The sequence below is a fragment of the Amphiprion ocellaris genome, chromosome 23 (assembly GCF_022539595.1).
Source record: "Amphiprion ocellaris isolate individual 3 ecotype Okinawa chromosome 23, ASM2253959v1, whole genome shotgun sequence".
In the NCBI taxonomy this organism is placed as follows: domain Eukaryota; kingdom Metazoa; phylum Chordata; class Actinopteri; family Pomacentridae; genus Amphiprion; species Amphiprion ocellaris.
In genome coordinates, this window is record NC_072788.1 from 24,582,923 (window position 1) to 24,605,569 (window position 22,647).

The 22,647-nt window shown below is 40.1% G+C and overlaps 1 protein-coding gene across 2 annotated transcripts; it reads left to right on the forward strand.

Annotated features, from left to right (window-relative positions):
* The first annotated feature begins 192 nt into the window (after window positions 1-192).
* On the forward strand, window positions 193-19,446 carry LOC111586576 (tripartite motif-containing protein 2-like). 2 transcript variants are annotated; one of them, XM_023296329.3, is made up of 14 exons: window positions 193-350; window positions 6,686-7,312; window positions 8,854-9,002; window positions 9,515-9,695; window positions 9,797-10,056; window positions 11,226-11,364; window positions 11,452-11,637; window positions 12,152-12,347; window positions 12,887-12,990; window positions 13,084-13,251; window positions 13,354-13,522; window positions 14,699-14,769; window positions 14,921-15,061; window positions 15,152-19,446. In XM_023296329.3, exons 2-14 carry the CDS (start codon window positions 7,214-7,216, stop codon window positions 15,302-15,304), a joined length of 2,016 nt encoding a protein of 671 aa, XP_023152097.2. In that variant the 5' UTR covers window positions 193-350; window positions 6,686-7,213; the 3' UTR covers window positions 15,305-19,446. The 2 variants fall into 2 exon arrangements, with proteins under 2 accessions (XP_023152097.2, XP_054863470.1); XM_055007495.1 differs by lacking the exon at window positions 193-350 and adding an exon at window positions 6,080-6,208.
* The last annotated feature ends 3,201 nt before the right edge of the window (window positions 19,447-22,647 follow it).

The window sequence follows — 22,647 nt, forward strand, 5'->3', positions numbered from 1 at the left end:
TGACTGACAGGTGGATGAACCAATCAGCTGTGGCCTTTCCTCCATATCTTGCTCCTGATTGGAGGGTGCACCAGCAGTGCCCTGATGGATGCTCCTCCTCCTCTCCTCCTCCTCCTCAGAGTGATGCTGCTGCTGCTGCAAGCTGCTGGTGTTGCCGTGACGATGATATCCTCCTCCCTCCCTCCCACACACACACACACACACACACACACACACACACACACACACACACACACACACACACACACACACACACACACTGAGGAGAGGCAGCAAACAAGACGCTATCATGACGCGATGGCTTCAGGCTGCAAAACAGACACTTGCAGCGATCGCCTCAGGAAGACGTGGTGAGTGGCGGCTTTGCGTTTTATCTGGGATGAGAGGATGAAGGGATGGGCGGATGGATGGGTGGATGGATGGAGGAATGTTTGAGGATGACAGTAGCAGCTGTAGCATGCTGTGTTTTCCTGCCAGAGAGGGGGGGAGGCAGGGAGGAGGAAGAGCAGAGGGATTGAGGATGGACAGATTGCAGCATGAACGCTGGTGGAGGATGAATGAGTGAATAAATGAATGAATGCAGATTGATCAAAACAGCAGAGCAAATACAGATGTGTGTGTGTGTGTGTCTGTGTGTGTGTGTGTGTGTGTGTGTGTGTGTGTGTGTGTGTGTGTGTGTGTGTGTGTGTGTCAGGCCTGTATGTGCACGTTAGCATCCCGGGCGCTAACAGTAACAGAAGGTACGTCACTTCTGTGAACAGAAAGCTGGGCTGATCCACTCTGATTTCTATCAGCGATGAGCCACAACATTAAAACCGCCGTCAGAGGAAGTGGCCAGCTTTGGTTCTCTTGCCACGGTGGCTGAGAGGTGCTGGGTGGCAGGTGAAGCACCAGGTGAGACTCTGACAAACTGTGGCTGAGCCAGAATGTCCACCACCGAACGAAACCACAGAGCAATGGAAGAAAAGGGTCCGGTCCCATGAATCGTCTTTTCTTTGCATCACGTGGACGTCCAGGTGTGTAGTTTACCTGGCGAAGAGGTGACAACGTCAAGGCTGATTGGTGAAAGTGGTCCATATGAAGAAACGCTAGAGGCCTCTTCTAGGAAAACCAATGAAGAGACTTTAAAAAAGGCACAGAAAGACCAAAAGAAAGAAGAAACGCAAATGCAACATCGCTACAAAGAGACGCAAAACAACTACAAAGAGAAGCAAAGCAGCTAGAAAGATACACAAAACAGCTATGAAGACTCACAAAATTACTATAAAGAGACCCAAAACAGCTACAACAACATGCAAAATGATTATGGTGACGTAACATAGCTACAAAGAGACGCAAAACAACTACAAAGAGAAAGCAACTCGAACGACACAAAGTAACAATTTTAAAAAAGGCACAAAACAACTACAAAGAGATACAACATGACTATGAAGAAACCTAAATCCACTAAGGGATGAAATATTACTATAAAGTGACATAAAACATCTACAAACATTCACAAAATTACTATAAAAAGAAGCAAAGCAGCTAGAAAGACACACAAAACAGCAACAAGATGCAAAATAATCCTAGCAATGCAACATAGCTACAAAGAGACGGAAAACAACTACAAAGAGAAGCAAAGCAGCTAGAAAGATACACAAAATCACTATGAAGTGACACAAAACAGCTACAGAGATGCAACACAACTACAAATACACAAAAAATAGCTGTAAAGAGACAAAACAGCTAGAAAGACATGCAAAACAGATACAAGACAAGATGCAAAATAATTATGGTGATGCAACAGAGCTACAAATAGATGCAAACAACTACAAAGAGAAGCAAATCAGCAAGAAAGACACACATAACAGCTACAAAGACTTGCAAAATTCCTATGAAGAGACCCAAAACAGCTACAACTATGTGCAAAATGAGTATGGTGACGCAACATAGCTACAAAGAAACGAAAAACAACTACAAAGACTGGCAAAATTACTATAAACTGACACAAAACAACTACAAAGAGACACAAAATAGCTATAAAGAGACACAAAACAGCTAAAACATGATGCAAAATCATTATAGCAACACCACATAATTCTAAATAGATGCAAAACAACTACAAAGAGACACAAAATAACTACAAAGACTTGCAAAACAATGATAAAGGGAGAGACAACCGCAATGGAACAAAAGAAAGCTACAAAGGGGACATGAAACGATGACAAAGAGATGCAAAATGACAACAAAAAAAATGGCACAAACCAGAAAAAGACAAAAGCAGCTACACAAAATCCAAAATATCCACAAAGAAACAGATGCAAACAGATGCAAACAGCTAACAGACACGAGGAGAATCTGTGAAATCGACACGTTTCATTTATTAAATCACCAAAAGAACAAAACCTACAGGTGCCAAGAGAAAAAGCAACCTTTTCATGGGAATATATGAGGAGGAAGCTCAGGTTACTGGCGTGTCAGCTGTATTTTCTGCTGTCGGTGTGACGTCACGCTGTGAATTTACTCAGCAGCACTCCAGAAACTGGTTTCACAGCTACAGTTGTGTTTCCACCTGGGATGTAATGGAGTCTGAAGCAGGGTGATGTAAGTAGGTCTTCAATTAGCCAAGTGTGTTGTGTCCAGATGAGTGGCGTTTATTCATCCCTCGAACCATAGAGAGTTATGTTAATAATTGATTGCTTATTGACTAGAAGGGATTTTAATGAGCTTTTGAATATTTTTTTGGTAATAACATGAGAATAAGGTGAATATTTTGAGTTTCTGAACTGAGATCGTTTCAAGGTTTTTCTCCGGCTAAGTGATAAAATAATGAACAGGTTAATAATTGATGACGATAAAGTTTAATTACAACCACCTCAACCAGCTGCAGCATTAAAATGCTACTTACACATTAGTGCATCAATAATACTTTCGTGTCTGACCATGGAGCATTTGTTCTCATGTAAAATTGAAAACCCCAACGGTATTCTTAGACACATTTTGACCTTATTTGGAACTGGTTTTGAGGAATTCTGAACAACTTTCAGTCATTTTGTAGGAAACTGTAACTTATTTCACTTCTTTTGCTTCTTTGTGAAGTTTCACAATCAGATTTTCAGTTTCTCTGTTCAATTCTTTTTCACATGAAGCCATGATGTACGCATAGACACAGTCCATAGGTCCAAAGCAGAAAAAAAAAAACTTTTTGGAAAGCACATGTACTCAGTTTCATTTCACAGCTTTTCTTTGGACCATTTTTGAGTCATTCTGAACAAATTTGGAGTGATTGAGTCCTTTAAGTAATTATAGACCAAACAATTTTGAGTTATTTTTAATAAATATTGAATCATTTTGCCTAAATTTGAACCTATTTCCATCCTTTCCCATCTTTGTTAAATCTCAGTCGGATTTTTCACTTCTTCTGCTTAATTCTTTTCCATGTGGAGCCATGATGAAGACACAGACACAGTCCATATGTCCAACACTGAGAAAGTTCACAGCTCATTTTAGAACCATGTTCATGCAGTTAGATTGATTGATTGTAAATCACAGGTGGGCTCAAATGAGTTGCTTTCTACTTTCAGACTTGTCCTTTCAAAATAGTCTTAGCAGTTATTGATACAGTGTCTGTTCTGAAGAGCATCAACAGTGTCAGAATCTTAGATTTGTCCAAACTACAGAAACACATGGTTGCAGTATAAACTGATGTTTGGACGCCAGACTTGGACACAAACAAACGCAAACAATTGGCTGCAAATGTGTCTGATTCCACAAAACACGGCGATACGTTCAAAACAGCGATGAACAGATGAACTGTGTCAATATCGGGAATGAAAGAAAGAAGGAGTTCAATTGTGTCGCGCACTGTGACAGTTACCGACAGTCACTGCACACAAAAAAATAGAGCCTCACTGTTGCCCCATAATCCTTTGCAGCATTGTACTGCAGAGAATCCTTGAATGGAGGAGTGGGGGTGTAGAAGCAGTGAGTGCCTGACATAGGAAATATAACATCCTGTTCATTTGCACTGACGAATGAATAAATAAAAACAAGAAATAGCTGAAAAATGTTTCCTTCGTTCTCTATCGTGTGTGCATTTGTGACGAGCTTTTGGTTTTTTCAGACGGACACTAACTGCACGTCCGTCTTTGTAAGGCAGCTTTCATGTCAGACAAGGTTGTGGCGACTTGTGGACAGAATATTTGGGGGAGGAGGTGTTAAAACGGGATTATGAACAAGATCACACAGAACTCATATCCATAATCCCTCCCCTCGATAAATTATTCATGACAACACTGGGTTCATATTTTACACACACATGGGAGGAAAAACACTTTGGATGGCAGTGAGACGGTAAAAAATAAACCAAGAGGACGGACAGAAAGAGAGAATGAAGGCAAAAATTTAAGAAAAAATAATAAAAAATGCTTCACATTTGTAATAATAAATACAAATTGACAGAAATGTAAAATGTAATATATAATACAGAGGATAATGTATGTCATATGTAGTTAAATATGTGAAATCTAATGTAATCTGGAACAGGACTCTGTTATTTTACTAGTTATTATCTGTTATTTAAGAAAAATGACAGCTAGAAACTTTTTTTCCAGTGTGCCTCTTCAGAATTTGTCCAATGCATTTAACTTTGTTGTATCTTTTATTGGTTACATTGATAATTTCTCGATTCCCTCATCATTTTCACGCATCGAGATCCAATCAAATCCAATCAAACTGAGGCAGTTTGCTGCATCATCGCCACCAACCAGGCGGCTACAAACTGCGACACTTTGTGCCGCCAGCGTTGGCGTCATTTCTGCTCTTATCACACATGCAGCTAAATTTAGGACATCAGGGTTAAAAAGGCTCCTCGTTGTTTCACCTTTTCTTGTGTTTCCTCGTTGTCGGCGACGCCACCACCCGCCCCCTTCTCTCCAAGCAGTCTGTTACCATGGAAACCACAACCCCATCCCCTCTTTTTTCTTCTTCTTTGAAGACATTTTGGTGACCTACATTGCTGCTTCCTAGAGCTCTTTATTAGTACCTTGCTCCTACTTTTCATGCCTCCTGTAGGTCGTACAAGCAACAACACCGACCCCATCCCCCTTCTGTGGATCATACCACCTGTCCCAAGGCTTGTTGCACAGCCTAATCTCTGTGGACTGTACCATCTGGGAGTTAACTGGGGAACAGAGCCATCTAATGAGCCACCTGGTAGGAACATATGGGCATTCCTATAGTGGGGAAGACACACTAGTTTTATTCCAGGTTTGGGCATGTTTTCCCAGCTGGTACATACAGTTGCAGTTTGTGTTTTTTTATTACACAAATACAGGAATTTCTGAACTATTTTTTGAAATCTTTACCTGAAACATTCTGAAGATAACGATTTTCTTATTCTGATGCAACATCCTCACTCAGCCGGCTGAATTCCAAGCACTTTAATTTGCTCCTATCATGTTTTTCTTCGCCGTGGTTCGTTTTTCAATCTGAAGTCCTGCAGCTCTGTGGAAACAGAACAACCATGAAGAATGAGAGAGAACTCAGAAAAGTCGTCTCTACAGAGCAACACGATTAGAATGCCATAAAGCACAAAAACAAACAAAAAAGGATGTTTAGTTTCTTCATAATTACACATTTTTTAAAATTAAAAAATTATGTCGTCAACATGTACAACATTTTTCAAGTGTTCACAGGTGCTACTAGTATTGTATACTATAGATCAGGGGTGTCAAACATGCGGTCCGTGGGCCAAAACCGGCCCGCCAGAAAGTCCAATCTGGCCTGCAAGACGACTTTGTAAAGTGTAAAAATTAGAGAACACATTAACTGTAAATTTTTATTCATTGTTAGTAAAATTATAAATTGAAAATAATTTCTAGACCTTGAGAAGTTGCTTTGATCATAAAGTAAAATACTAGATTGTTCATTGTTCTTTTGTCGTTTTGTGTCTCATTTATGTAATATTTTTGTCTGACTTTTCTCGTTTATCTCACGTTTTTGTCATTTTGTGTTTCCCTTTTGTCTCACTTGTGTTTTTTTGTCTTATTTTTGTCATTTTGTGTTTTGCTTTATTCATTGTTTTGTGTATCGTTTTCATCATTTTGTTTCACGCTTTTGTAATTTTTGTGTCATTTGTTCATTTTTTTTATTTCTTTGTAACTAGGTGGACATATCTCCATGTTCTGATAAAGCTATTCTGGACCACAGACTCGTGACATGCACAGTAAGACTGCCTTGGTGGTAGGAATGTTCTTTGACCTCCAGCCACAAACCATTAACCACCACAGAAGTCTCTGTCATGGTGCCCATTGCTAGCTAAACCCCCACAAAGCTCTCTGCTTGCCAACACTGATCAACTGTAGTCCGAGCTGGTTGCTACAGTAACAAACACAACAAACCAGCCCTAGTCTACCATCTCATCAAACAGTAAGAGACTCCACCTGGTGGCTCTACTAGGTACTGCAGCTAATGCACAATACAGGTCCTGACACACTTGACCTTCATTTTCTGCCTTATCGGTTGATACGTGTGTTTTATTTTGATAAGCTGTTAGTGTCAATTAATCAGTGAACAGTCATCACTAAAGTTCCTAAATAAGACAGATGAAGAAGAATGAAAATATCAAATCATTCTTTGTCCGTGTTTTTCTGTTTTTCCAACTAACTAACTTGGTCCCTCCTTATCTATCTCTTCTTCCCAGGACACAGTGGATTCCATCTTCAACCCTCTGTGAATTAAATTAACGCCAAGGCTCGTCACATTGTTCTAAATCAGACTGGAAGAAGACCGGACTGCTGCTCTTACACTATAATTCTTATGGTTTCAAGAGACATATATTACTCTGGGAGTGGACAATACGTGAAAGCAGAAGGATGTCTTAAATTGGAAATGAATCAAGATGTTAATGCCTGGATCCTTTTCTCGCCCAACAGGAATGTAATGGAATAACGTATGCCGAGACTGATTGACTACAGGCTCAAATAAAGGCCATTAGCCTCCCCTCTTAGCAGTGGACGCATCAAGAACAGGGTGTTTTTGTCGTGCTACACTTCTTGCTCCCTCCCGTTGAATGTACGATGGAATAAACCCTGCGACGTGAGAAGAAGAACCAGAACAAGCAGCTCAAAAAGACAGTAGCTGTATCGGAACATAAAGCCCCTTCCCCTGGCTGCAGAGGGGAACGAGGGGTGTGTTCGGAGGTTCACCCCCACCAGGCTGCCGCTCGCAGATGGAGGCCCACCAACACTCCCCAGATAGCAGCAGTGAGGAGTGCACCGTCCTGGAGGCTCCGCCCGGCAAAAACGCCTGCCCACAACATGCAGGGAAGGTAAGAGTGCAACACTGACAACGCTCATTTCTTTCTTTATGAAACGTCTATTTGCAAGATGAAAAGCTCACTGTACATACAAAGCACAAATCTGAGTTACTTGCACTTTATCTGAGTCTCTCCTTTTCATGACGTTTTAAAATTCCATTCAATCCAAGACGGAAACATCACACTTTTAACTTCACCACAGTCATCCAACAGCTTTAGTTACTTTAATAATTAAGATTTTTTTTTCACATAAAACAGAAGAAAAACTTAAATAACGTTGCATTGTGAAGGCGTCACTTTGTGCTAGGGGAAGTCATGACGGCATTTCTAACTACTGTCAGAATTTCTCACAAACAATCAGTCTATTCCTGGAGAGTGCATTCACAGTAATGCACCAGTAATAATAATCTAATGCACACTACTAGTCAAAAGTTTGGCCTCACTTAGAAATGTCCTTATTTTTGAAAGAAAAGCAGCTTTTTTCCCCAATGAAGATAGCATTAAATGAATCAGAAATACAGTCTAGACATTGTTAACCCTTAGATGCACAAGTGATTGAATCTACACTCTTCCAAAAGTGGGTCAAAAATGACCCATATAAAAATCTATTTGTTTTTATGTCATTTTGGACATTTTGGTGAAAAATAATCATTTGTATTATTGTTTGTATTGTATTTTTGTCCTCACAAGAATGATTTCATGTTTGAAATATCTTTATTTTTCACTTTATGACCTATTTTGAACATTTTGATAATTGAAAAAGAAGAATATTACACAGAACAGAAATAGATGAAATGCCAGCATCCATTTTGTTGACATTTTTCCACTCTTTTCCTCCAGCTATTGCTGCTTTCCGTCCCTCCAAGTTTTTGCATCATCTCTTTATAATATTATCAGTGACAAAGAGCTTGGGGTAGTAACACAAGTATTACAGTTTCTTTAAAAATAGAGAAGTTAACTTAGACATTTTGAATGGAATGATGTCAAAAACGTGTTTTCTGAGGAATACCCAGAATATGAAATGATAAAAGCTTTTCATTACAAAGATATTGCAAGAAAATGACCTCACCGGGTGCTGGAAACGGCTGATTTTTAATGGAACATCTCCATAGGGGTACAGAGGAACATTTCCAGCAACCATCACTCCTGTGTTCTAATGCTACATTGTGTTAGCTAAGTCACTTAATATTTATTTTGTCTGATATAAAGTCAGATTTCCTCAATAATACACAGTTCAAGTACATTAAAGTTAATAATATTATGAAAAAAATGCACCCAAGCTATTCTTTTATGCTACATAGGTGATCAGCAACCTAAGCTAATTGTAGATCAGTTATAGTACCTGGTTGTTCTGGCAGGTCGAGCTTCTTCCTGTTTAATACTGTACAGACCAGAGGAGGAGTCACTCAGACTACAGTTCATGTTGGTCAGCAGACAGCATTTTAGCTAGCAAGGGGCACCACGACAAAGACTTCTGTGTCCAATAATTGACCACTGACCGGAGCAACGTGTGAGTTAAACTTTGATTCTCTCTTCTGCCTTTCTGTCTGCAGGTGGCGGACCTGTACTGTTCGGCCTGTGAGGTTGCGCTGTGTGAAGACTGTGTGTTGGAGCATGAAGAGCACCCAAAGGTGGCCCTCAGCCAGGCCCTGGAGCAGCATCGTATCAGCCTGCAGGAGAGGCTGGGGTCTGTCAACAACAGGTCCTGGAATACTAACCATTTACTAAAAAAAAAACAAACAAAAAAAAAAAACTCTTTCTAAGTTACTTTTAGTTGTTTAAACTGCTTCGGTGTGTCAGTGGTTGCTAAAAATATCAAAAATATCATTTTTTTTCTGATATTATTACAGGTTTTCAATGTAAATCTAAGTAGCTGAAGTAGAACAAAGTAAAATATATCATAGTTACCTCTGAATCACAGTGAAACTCAGTCATAAAGCAGTTAAAAATGAAAATATTCAAGTAAAGTGCAAGTACAGTTAGTGGGAAAACAGGGAGATGCTGACATCTAGTGGACAGCCAGAGAAATGCAGGACAAAATGTATCAGGATGTGAAAGTTAGACAGAAACAGACATTTTATATATACAATAAAAACTAAGCGTAAACTGTATATTCATACTAGTTGCACACATGAATAATTAATGTGTTAAAGCGCAGATGACGCCTCATCTTTTGTTTACTTTACCTGACATTTGACTTTGATTCCGGTTTAGACTCCCTCAGATTTCAGATGCCCTGTCCTTCGTCAAGGAGATCCTCCAGCAGCTGACCAATCAGAGAGCTTCCATTGAGGAGGACATCCAGTCGAGCTTCGAGGACCTGCACAAGCAGCTGGATGTCCGGAAGAGTGTCCTGCTGATGGAGCTGGAAGTTACATACGGACTCAAACAGAAGGCATGTGCACACAAATTTTACACTACGGGGATACTTCACTCAATAAAATACATCAAACAAAACCACAAAACCCCATGAAGGTCGGCTCTTTGTGTCTCCAGGTCCTTCAGGCGCAGGTAGACAGTCTTGTCCGAGGAGAGGGGGACATCACGGCCACCTGTACCCAGACGGAGGAGGCCCTGGCTGGGGAGGCCTGCGTGGCGAGCCTGCAGGTGGAGCAGGAGCTGCAGGAGAGGCTGGGGGAGCTGGTGGGCCTGGGCCTACCATGCCAGCCAGAGGAGAACGACCAGCTGGATCTGGTGATGGAGACGGACGGGCTGAGGAAGTCCATACACAACCTGGGGACCATCGTCACGACCAGGTGAGACCACGCTTATCAATATCACTTAACACTGTCTCACCCTGAAACCCAGAAACACTCCACCGCTGAACATCCCAGGACTTGACAGTGAGAGAGTGAGGACCTACAAGTACCTGGGTGTTCACCTAAATAACAAACTGGACTGGACAGATAACACTGACTGTCTTTATAAGAAGGGTCAGTGTTGTTTATACCTGCTGAGGAGGCTTGTATCTTTAGGTGTGTGCTGAGGACCCCCTACTACTCCATGGTGGCATCTATGGTCTCCTATGCAGTGGTGTGCTTCGGAGGGGGGAGAACAGACTGATAAAAAGAGTCCTCTAGTCTGAGGGGAGGGCTCTGACCAAAGTGTCCATCATAGGAAACACCTTCTACCCTCTGCATCAGACTGTAAACTCCTTCAGCAGCACCTTCAGTGACAGACTGTTACACCTGAAGTGGAAGAAGGAGTGTTTCCGCAAGTCCTTCATCCCTCCATCAGTCAGGCTGTACAATGACGCATTATAACGTCACTGATCTACATTATTTACTGTTGCATTTCTTTTCTTCTTACATACACATTCCACTGACTTACACTACCGTTCAAAAGTTTGGGGTCACTTAGAAATATCCTTTTTTTAAAAATGCTTTTTTTCCAATGAAGATTATATTAAATGAATGTGGTAAATGACTATTCTAGCTGGAAACAGCAGATTTTTAATGGAATATCTCCATAGAGGTACAGAGGAACATTTCCAGCAACCATCACTCCTGTGTTCTAATGCTACATTGTGTTAGCTAATGGTGTTAAAAGTCTAATTGATGATTAGAAAACCCTTGTTCAGTTATGTTAGCACATAAAAGTTTGACTTTTCATGGAAAACATGAAACTGCCTGAGTGACGCAAAACTTTTGAATGGTAGTGTATGTCCAATAATTTGTTAAAACTTCATCCTTTTGTATATAGTGTTCTTCAAAATATCATCATGTGTGTATAATGTTTCTCTGCAATTTTTCTGGGATCAATAAAGTTTATCTTATCTTATCTTATCTTATCTTATCTTATCTTATCTTATCTTATCTTATCTTATCTTATCTTATCTTATCTTATCTTATCTTATCTTATCTTATCTTATCTTATCTTATCTTATCTTATCTTATCTTATCTTATCTTATCTTATCTTCTGTAGTGCGGTGGCGAGCCAAAGTGAAGCCATGGGCGCCGGCCTGGAGCAGTGTGTTGTGGGACATCCTGCCTCGGTTACTATCGTTACAAGGGACAAGTCAGGGGGAGCGTGCAAGAGTGGTAACGCAATCCTATCGGCTGAGGTTTGTTTTTACACCCACAATCTAGCACAGCTTTGTGAAGACACGAGCAAAAGAAGTTTACAAAACATCACTCGTGTGTTCATGCAGGTCTTCACCCCAGATGGCAGCATAGTAGACGGTGAGATCGTGGACCACAAGAACGGGACATATGAGTTTGTGTACATCGTACCAAAGGAGGGCAACTTCTCGCTGGCTCTCCGACTGTATGACCAGCACATCAAGGGAAGTCCTTTCAAACTGACCGTCACCAGGGTCTCAGAGGCAGAGGTAGAGGTGGGCAGAGCTATCTTTTAATTTGTGTTAAAGAAGGGCAAGAGGTGGAAATGATGGGGGTCGTACATTGAGTGCAACTTTCACAGACATGGAATTTGTCCCGTGAGGAATGTATATATACTAAGCATAGGGCAAAGGGACCCTTCACACATCTATGAGGGTACTAGATCTGAAGGTCCCCGGTTCGCATCCCGGCCTGGGATCTTTCTGCATGGAGTTTGCATGTTCTCCTTATGCATGCGTGGGTTTTCTCCAGGTTCTCCAGCTTTCTCCCACAGTCCTAAAACATGCTCAGGTTAACTGGTAACTCTAAATTGTCAGTAGGTTGGAATGTGAGTGTGATTATTTGCCACGATATGTAGCCCTGTGATAAACAGGTGACCTGTCCAGGGTGTCCCGTCTTCTCCCTAAGCCAGCTGGGATAGGCTCCATCCCTCCACAACCCTAATGAGGATTAAACGATTGAATTCACGCTTGAAAGCAGCACCTTCTCCCTCCATTGCCACCTCTCCAGGTATCTCCATCCACGACGACAGCAACCAACTCAGCAGCCAACGCCACCCCATCCACAGGTTCCTCTGAGGGGGCAAAGAGACGAGGGAAGTCCCCGGGCCAAAAGAAGAAGGGCTCCAAGAGGGCCAGTAGCGCCCTGGGCACCCCACGGCGCAAAACTCAGAACCCCATCGAGGATGACCTCATCTTCAGGATTGGTGAGAAACACATCTGGAAAAAAGAAATAGTGCAGAGAAACAAGGAGACTTGGGCATTTGCTGCATTACAGTAACTGAAGTTACAGCTATTTTTGAATCTTTACAATAGCTTACTGGGCTCGCTGCTTAAACCCCCAAATTTGGGCAACAAAACAGAACCTGGTTTAGCCTAGTGATTGCAGTTTTTGTTGGAGAATGATACACCCAACTGTAATTAAGTGTTGGTTGAATTAATGGGGCTTAAAGTAAAGCCAAAAGCACCCCAGTATGATGGGACTTCAGATTGTCCCAAAGTCTCATTTTGTCTCTCCATTAAATTGAAACTGCCCTTGAATGAGTGCCATACAGTGTCACACATGAAGATAAAGTCTTTCTAATTTGTACTAGTTCAATATATTGTCAGAATAACAAGATCATAATTGTATGACAAAAAACAAAAGGCACTGCGACAAATCAAGCTTCACCGATATATAATATTTCTGAATCCCAAGATTTACCATGTCTAATAGATGCTTGAGACTATTTTTTGCACTCTTCAGGAACAAAAGGCAGGAATAAAGGAGAGTTCACCAACCTCCAAGGAGTGGCTGCCTCTTCCAACGGCAGGATACTGATTGCCGACAGCAACAATCAGTGTGTCCAGGTAGAGCTTGTTTTTTTTTTTGCGATCATGTCGTCTTTAACGGCAAAAACCCAATGTCTAAGTGACAATCTAAAGAATGCATTGTATCTCCAGATTTTCTCCAATGAGGGGGAATTCAAGAGTCGTTTTGGAGTGCGGGGACGATCGCCGGGTCAACTGCAACGCCCCACCGGCGTAGCCGTGCACCCCAGTGGTGACATAATCATCGCCGACTACGACAACAAGTGGGTCAGCATCTTCTCCTGCGAGGGCAAGTTCAAGGTGGGTCTGCTGTTGTGGCACCGGTAAAAACACTTGAAAGGTGACCCTAAGTTGCATAAAAACTAACCTTTCACCCTCTTGCATCTTGTGCCTTGTCACCAGGCAAAGCTCGGCTCTGGTAGGCTTATGGGGCCTAAAGGCGTGTCCGTGGATGAAAATGGTCACGTGATTGTGGTGGACAACAAGGCGTGCACTGTCTTCATCTTCCAACTGACTGGCAAGCTCATCACCAAGTTTGGTAGTCGGGGCAACGGTGACAAGCAGTTTGCAGGTAGTGTTGTTTCAAAAACATAAATAGTTGCCAAGAAAGTCATGAAAATAAGCCGATCTTGAATGTTTTGTAGACTAAATTATCATATTCTAAATTATATAAATCACATATATCAATAACATCACTGACTTATACATTGGTATCATATGAGTAAAATTGGAATTCTGGTTGAATATACGCACTAAAAATGGGTCAGTCAAAAAGAAACGTTGCCTACCAAGGTAAAAACACCAATAGTGACTGAATATCTGCTGAAGTGTAAACACTGAGAGCAGCTGAGGTACCATGACAACAAAGAAAACATGTATCTTCAAGTGTTCTGAAGGTGGTTGAAGTGCCAGTTGACATGTAAATATTGAGAGTTGCTTTAAGTGTCAAACGACTTGCAAGTTCTGACATTAACCTTTATGTGCAAGTTGTGGTGTACTTTCTAAGAAAAACCGAGCTTTGATCTCTGAAAGCAGCGAAACTTGCAGTCAAAAGTGTTGGGTTGTAAATTGTAAAAACAGTTGTCAAATGAAGTGCTATGTCTGAAAGTTGAAGTGCATTCACTGAAAGCAATTTAAGTTTCTTTTAAAGTGTAATCAAAGCAGATAAAATAACACCTCTGAAAACAATTTTAGTCTAAGCTAGGGATGTCCCAGTTAAGGTTTTTCTTTTGCACCCAATCCCATCTGGATTTTGAGAGATAATACACCCTTCAAATACTGCAGATTAACTAGTCTTATGGTTTAATCTTGTATGACCAGAGGAAGAGGTGAGCACTTCCATGCTGGCAAACAAAGAGCATCATGGGAGTTTAGCTACTAAAGGAGCACCACCATAGAGACTTGCATGGGAATTACTGACTTCAGGCCAGTGAACAAGTTTTTCATCAAGCTGTGAGACAGCAATCCTACATCCTAGTGGAACATTTTAGGGGCATTTTGCAGCTTATTTTTGACTTTTCTGTGTGACAGATGCAAACAAAGAATCAGGCTCAGGTTTGTGCTACTGCAGATTACTTCAAAATTCCACAATCCTGATTTTAGGATCTGTCTAAGCACATAAAAGTGAATAAAGTGAAAATTATGAAAGCAGCAGTTGTAATGCTACCACTGTAAACAACTTGCTTGTTGAAATGCCTTAACTGAAAGCACATTCTGTTTTTATTGTTTCTGTGTTCCTGTCCTGAAGGTCCACATTTTGCAGCAGTGAACAAGAACAACGAGATCATTGTGACAGACTTCCATAACCACTCTGTCAAGGTACTAAACAGAATATGATATATAATATATATTTCTTCTCTTTCACGTCTTTGTTTAATGTTATATTTGCAAACAGGTAAATGTTAAATGTTTAGCTCAAGGATTAGCTGAATATAGAATCTGATGTCTGCCTCTTTGTGTCTCTGGTCAGGTTTTCACCCCCGAGGGAGAGCTGGTGTTGAAGTTTGGCTCAAACGGTGAAGGAAACGGCCAGTTCAACGCTCCCACCGGTGTCGCCGTGGACATCAATGGGAACATCATTGTAGCCGACTGGGGCAACAGCAGGATACAGGTATGACGCTGGTGTGCAGGGTTTGTGGACATGGAACGACAATGAGCTTCTTTTTGGAAAATGACTACGTTTTCTCTTGAATACTTCCAGGTGTTTGACGGCAGCGGCTCCTTTCTGTCCTACATCAACACATCGGCAGACCCTCTGTATGGACCACAAGGTCTGGCTCTGACCTCAGATGGACACGTGGTGGTTGCCGACTCTGGCAACCACTGCTTCAAAGTCTACCGATACCTACAATGATGGAGGCTTGGACGGGGATGTGAAGAGGAGGCAGGAGGGAGGTGGACGGGGGAGCAGTTGTTGGATGTTGTTGGAGATATGGTGCGCAATGTCATATTCTAGGAATTACTGCATAAACCTTTACCGCTGCCTGTAACTCTGGATGGAAGCATGGACAGAAGATAGGAAAAAACAAAAGAGATGGATTAGCTGAGCTGCCATCAATACACTGTCAGAACTGCAATGGGAATGTCTAACTTTGACATCTGTGATGATTTTGAGATGTCTGAAGAGGGGATGAAGATCATAGAAAATGGAATGGAAAAATACAATGTTCTTGACAAAGAAGTACACCAGAATGGGTAACACAAGTGAAATGTGAAATGCAGCAGTAAATTAACGATGCCAAAATCAAGAGGCAACTCTTCTTCCAGCCTGACATGAGTGGAACAATAGAGGATTGAATGAAAAAGGCTTTAAGAAAACAAAGGGAAAACAAAAGAAAGTTGCAAGAAGAGCCGTGAAACCACTGCTTCCCTAATCTACAATGTAGTGAATGCTGGATAAAGGTATCAAAGAAGTATCAAAGCCATGAAAACATACATAGAGGATATGAAGTGGAGAGAATGGATTGGAGGATTGAAAGTTTTCTAATGTTCTGCCTTCTCATATTGTATGTAATCCACAAAATAATAGCCAATGAGCTAAAAGAGGTCTATGTCTGTGACATTATTTGGTCTTTTACATTACTACAAACTTCCCTGCAGTTTAACCCGTAACATTGGAAGCTAGAATTTGCTACTAAATCTGCACTCAACTTTAAACTCGTTTAGCAGTAGAGGGATGCAGTTGTGTTGGGAAATTCCCAGCAATGAACGCGTTAATTTGTAAATATTGCGATAAAAAAGGACAACTTCTCCCAGTCAAACTTCCTGTGATTGTTGGCTGATTATAAAAAATAGAATGTTAGACTAAGACATGGGCCACTTTTAGCCTGTTGTGCATTGTTTGTATCTTAGGATTGTTTGAATATGGAATGTTTATTTTGTTTCCCATATGCTAGCATTCTTTACACGTTAGAAACGATCGCTTGACTCTAATTCTGATTGTCTGAGTGACTGATTGATCGATTGATTGGCTTGATTGACTCAGTAGCTTTGACGGGCATCATTGTCTCTCTCTGCTTGGTTTGAGTGTTCATATATTTTTCCTGAAAAATCCGTTGCAATGAGAATAAGTCTATAAATCTATCCTATATATTTGTGAGAAGACGTTTAATAATATGTAAAATGCTCAAAGTAATCAACATATTTGGAATCAGCAACATTTTCACACTCGTTTCTGCTTGACATCTCGGTAACAAAAGAGAAAAGGGAATTACAGACTGTTGGGTTCACTCCTTGCCAAAGCCAAGGATTTTGAGAATGCTGTAAGAGTTACATGAAGTGCTGTCACCCGCTTGTACAATTCCACATGTTCTGTCCAAAAAAAAGAGAATACCTCAGTGTTTTAGAAGCATGCCTCTGTTATCATGTGATTGTTGACATCTGACATACCAGATTTCAACTGTAAGCTCCCATTTTACAAACTGTTCACCCACAGCACAAGACAATTAACACCTCGTTTCCACATAGCTTGTCAACCGGAACTCCATTTGTTTCATTGTCGACCAAATGTGTCTATGGAACTAGTTCACTCATGAAAGTTTGCCTTCAGCATGTAAAACAACGTGAACTTTTAAAGTGGATTTTGGAAAGACTGTTACAGTAAAATTGAGCTACTTTCACACCTGGTTAATGATTATATGTTTAAACCTAGCTGCAACCTCCAAGAGTGAAAACTAAGTGCCAACCCCTGCATTTCCTTGAATGACCACTGGACCACATGAATCAATCCATATATACCCCGATGGTAAACTGGCCAACTTTACAGTGGAAAGTACTGATGCTCCATGCTCATATTCCATAAAACTAGATGGGGTAAAACCTATTGCCTTCCGTCCATCTGTGAAAAGATGCATTTCATAACATTGAACACTAGAGGGCATAGTCTGTATGCTATACAGAATTATGGGCACCAAACAAAAGGTGGCTTTGTAGATGCACATCTACCTGTTTGCTGCTACTATTGTGCTGCAGTTGATCCTTTTAATTTTGCGCTCGCTGTAGAAAAGACAAAAGTCATAAATGATGTTTGTACATGAATATAAAGCAATTTTGATTCGCAAAAAAATGTGATTTACGCTCGTTTCCATTAATTTCTTTGGAATTCATAAACTAGGCTATGTAGTGTCATCAGAAGGTGTCTGTAGAGACTACATTAGATTGTCAAAAAACAAATTGGCGCTGTCTGAAGATGAAGATAAGGAAAGACATGGAAAAAGCTGACTGTTACATCAAGACTTATTCAGAAAAGATGCTACAAACTATCCCAAGCCATTAATTTTCTAATGGGACCATTCAAAAACATAAAAAACAGGATGGAAACGTGGCGAGTGAAACTGACTACTGTTGCATTAGTGTTCAGAAGCAGCATTAACAGGTGTTGCTCTGTTCGTCTGCATTGGTTGAATTCCCCAGAATCCTTCACTGTTTCATAAACCATATATCTGCCTAAAGCTATGTGGAAACGAGACAAGCAACCATGACAGTAACATCAGTAAAGTACACTTAAGGACATTAAACACCTGTGAAATTCCAAAGCATTTACTTGTAACTTATGGAAAAGTGCCACGTGATACAATAAAAACACAGGACATTTACATGAGCTATTGACGAGGCAAGAACCATATTTAAGTTACTTACATGATTGTTGAGTTGGACACTGTTAATATAAGAGAAACACCGGATGTTTGTGGTCGCCGAAGTGGCGTCCTGTCAGTTATTCACACAGCATTCAGTCTTTTTTGAACAATTAATTAAGAGAAACATTAATCACCATGTTCACAGCCGGGTCAAAGATTTTCTAAGTTATTTATTACTTCTATTTATTATTTATTTATTTGGTTAGTCATTCTAATCTTGCCATTTGATTGTGTTCCACCATGTGCTTTGAGATTCTTAAGTGCCCATAACATTTCTTCTTTTTGTACATTTCATCTGAATATGATTGTGGTGACTTGTATGTGTGTTTTGCTACGTTTTATTCCTGTTATTTATTTATTTTTGTTGTTGTTGTCATTTTTGTCAAGTTGAAGCTGTCATGCTGTGGGGCAAAAAAAAATATTCAAGCTTGCCAGTTAGCCGGAATAGGTTGTTAGCATTGCATTTCCGATCAAAACCAATGGTCAGAAAGCTAACGAGTAGCCTGTAGTACAGCACAATGATCAAACTGATTAAAACAATTTGCTTTTGAATGCTAATACTGCCAGTTCTGAATGTGGTTACAGGCTAACTTAATAGCTCATTTTTGCTATTGGTTTAGATACTGAATGCTCATCACTTTTACAGATAGCTAAGACATTATAGTTTTTAGAAGAAAATAAAAAAAGACACAAGTGCATGTTCAATAAAATAATAGGTTAAAATGAAAGGAGTTCACATGGTTCCTCATTTGTGCCGATTGTTCAAGAGTCTTTTAAAAGTACTTTTTCTGACTTTATTCAAGCGCCCAACAATCCTGGAGGACATTTTTGGATTTGTCGGCGCTTATTGATTGTTTCAACAAAATCTGGCCACGTTTTTTAAAGTAATCCAGGCTTTGTTTGCTGGATATTCAGCCTTAATGTCAGTAATACATATGAATGTTTCAAAGTCGGTATGATGGAACTGCCTTCTCAGTAATCTTGTTTTGAAATTTTACGTAAACATACAGTAAGTAATAGTTAGCTAAAAACCATTTCAAGCATAAATAGATTAGATTGGAGGCTACACATCCATTTGAGGGAACTTTGGTTCTGCTAAAAAATATCTTCGGGCTTCTGTGAGTGAGTGTGTGTGAGTTTTCACCTTGAAATAGATCAACATTACATATTGCTGACATTTTTTTCCCCTCAAATGGATATGTGGTGTTGTGGAACACAGCTCAGTTCTTACAGTCGGTCACTTGCCTGCTCTTTTGCTCTCTGTAATTACTATCTGTCATGTCTGTTCACTGTTAATGGGCTATCTCTTAGTGTTCACACACACTCAACACTGAAATAAAGCATTGATTCCTAAATGGCAGCCAGTAGTGGTTTGGGTTTGTGAAAATAATGCACATTAAGTTTGCCATTTGATACATTTGAAGAGTCGCCCTTATTCTTGAAGCTCAAATGTCAAGAAAACTGTTGAGAGTTTCCACCACAATATGCAGGATGCCATGTTACAGGGTCAATTGTGATCCCTATTCTGTTCATTTTTCACTTAAATTATGTGATATCATATTTAGACACTAGTAGTTCATGTACATGTCTATGCTGATGACACATTCTTCTATTGTAAAGCTCAATCAGAAGCCTGGTTGTTGAACAGATGCAACTTGATTATGACAATCTCCATGGATAATCTTTTGAAACAAAAATACAGAGAAAAAAATATTCTCAAAGGAAACAGACCAACCAGTCTGTGTATCACTAATTACTTCTTAATTAATCTTTCATTGAAAAAAAATTAAACATGTTTCTGTTCTTTGTTTCAAAACCAAAAATGGGTTTCAGGTCTCACAATGAAAAGGCTTTTTTTTTTTCCCTTTTTTAACTTTCAGTAACAACCAGAATCACTATTTGTCTATTTGTTTCTTGTTTCCAAACAAAAATTTTGAATTGAATTTGAACTATTTTGATGAATCACTTTCCATGTCATTCTTGAGTGATGAGATGTCAAAGTTTGGTATAAATGATGAAGGACATCAATCAGTTGCCATCAAACTGCTCCATGTGTTATTGCCACAGTCTGCAGTCGCCTCTATTTGACTAAGCATCTGTCTTTCTTTACATATTATTTGAATCCTCTCAAGTCTAATGGACTCATAACGTGAATCATAGCCATTAGGATGGAAATATGTCAGTCCTGCTCAAACGCAGAGTTGCAGTGATATTTTGCTTCATGTTTGGATGAAAAAGTACAGATTTTGGTTGCATAAAGTCTCCATAGCGGTTCTAAACTGCTGGGATGAACCTGTCTTCTGTCCAGTGTCAGCTGGGATATACTTCAACCTCCCTGTGGTCCACTGAAGGGTGAAGTGGGGACAGATGATGGATGGATGGATGGATTTGCATGGTTTAGTTTACAGTAAGAGAGTCACGCAGAATCTTTAATTTGTTTTACATCATGCAAAAAGCTCACACAGTCCTGTTGCTGGGACACTTCAACATCTTCATCAGAGGCAGAAGCATCACTGCACACTTGGAGTGAACAGCAGTCAGAGAGTTTGAGACGAGAGATTAAGGACAATCAGAAACACTGCAGAAAAGGTTGGTGTTCTTTAATAATTTACTGATTAAATCCACTTCTGGAATGAGATTTCAAGCCGCAAAAGAAATATTTACAAATCAGGAGCAACACAAACTGGAGGTCACTGAATACGATTTTCTTTACATTAAAACAATAGTTTGTTTGTCCAGTTGTCCATCTTGAAATATTTAATTTATATGTGTGTGTGTACCATATATGTATGTTTTTAGAGTCAATACTTCTTCAACATTTTTGCTAGTTAAAAATGTTCTGTTGTAATAGGATTTGACATTGGGGGAATACACTTAACACTCATGCAATCTGTGGAGATTTATGTTCTTGTCATCTGACATTTTTTGATAATTTGGTCTGTCTTTGTAACAATAATATAGTGAGCTCACAATAAAAGTTACACTAAGGACCTTAAAGATAAAAACAGGCGTGAAACCTGTAAAAACTGCTTTTTGATCTCCCTGCATTTACATTCTTAAATCAAGCATCTCGTGTTATTCAGCTGTCATTCTGGGGCTTTAGCTGGCAAGTTCTAATTTTTACTGTTTTCCATCAGATTGTGACATTTTATTGTGATTGGTCTAAAGAGACAAAACAGGCTTTGTTCATTAACTGCTGTATTACAGAGGACTGCAGGCCAATGGAATAAATGTATACAAATAAAATGGACTAAGGTGTCTGCAGGGACGACTGAGTGTACTGTGTATGTGTTTGTTCACACACCTGGTTGTGTGTGTGCATATTGGTGTTTGTGTACATTTCCAAGCATAGAAATGATGCAGAATGCAAATTCCACCCTCTGCTTACACAGACATGCATGAACACACAATGGACACACAGGCCTAGACACTGAAGAAAATGTAATATATGACACCTGATGGATGTGGTACATTTCTGGATATGAGTTACAGCAGGCCTCTGAGCTTTTCTACTCACATGCAGGTGTATGTGGCCACATATGCATAGCACTGCCTTTCATTAACTTTGAAAACTACAGAAATACAATGAGAGATTAGCATCGTTATAGAAATTTAAAGCCCCTTTGACAATTTCTCTGTTATGAGGGGGGAGCTGGAGAACTCAAGTGCAAGCACACAGAAACTGGCAGAAAGGTGAATTAAGGCAAGACATTTATTTAACCCAAAAAACTAAACCAATACATAAATGGAGAACTGAACTGAGAGGACAGAACTAAACCAAACAACTCAAAACTCAACAATAAACACTATGAATACAAAAAAACGGAAGTCTATCAAAACTAAACTGAATTTACAAAACTAAACTAAGGAGGGGTACTCACGAGATTGGGGAGGCAGGCTTGGGGAAAAAGAGAGTCCAGATATGACTGAGGCAGATATGAAACAAAAACAAGAATTGGGAGAAATCCAGGCGACAAACAGAGTCCAAGTGGGGAAATCCAGGAGGGGGGAAGCAGAGTCCATTTAGGAAACAGAGTCTACATGGAGATGTGAGTCTTTATGATCCAGCGGGGAGTGAATGAAAGGACAGAGCTTAAATAGGTGGAGGTGAGGTGGAGAACAGGTGAATGGAGTGAACTGATTACTGCAGCTGAAACTCATAGTAATCAACAGGTAGCAGAATGCAGACAGGTGAAACAGGGAGAGCAGGAGGGTGAGAGACAGGGAGAGAGAGAGACATGAGGAAGAGGAGACAGACAGACAGACAGAGGGAGCCAAAGAGAGAGACAGGTAAAAACAGAGACAGATCAGGACCCAAGGGAGAAAGGAGGAAAAAGAGGAAGAAGGGAAAAAAAGGGCAGGGGCTGGAGCAGGATCCTAACATTCTCCTGACCACATCAACATAGTAGAGCCGGACGGGAAAAAACTAAGAAAGCCTGTTGTTTCTCCTGAAGCCACATATATTTTATCATATAATGGAAGAGAGATTAAAAATAATAATGTTAATGGGTTTCAATAGGGAAATTTTTGTCTTGAAGGTGATGAGTGTAACTTCTTGCAC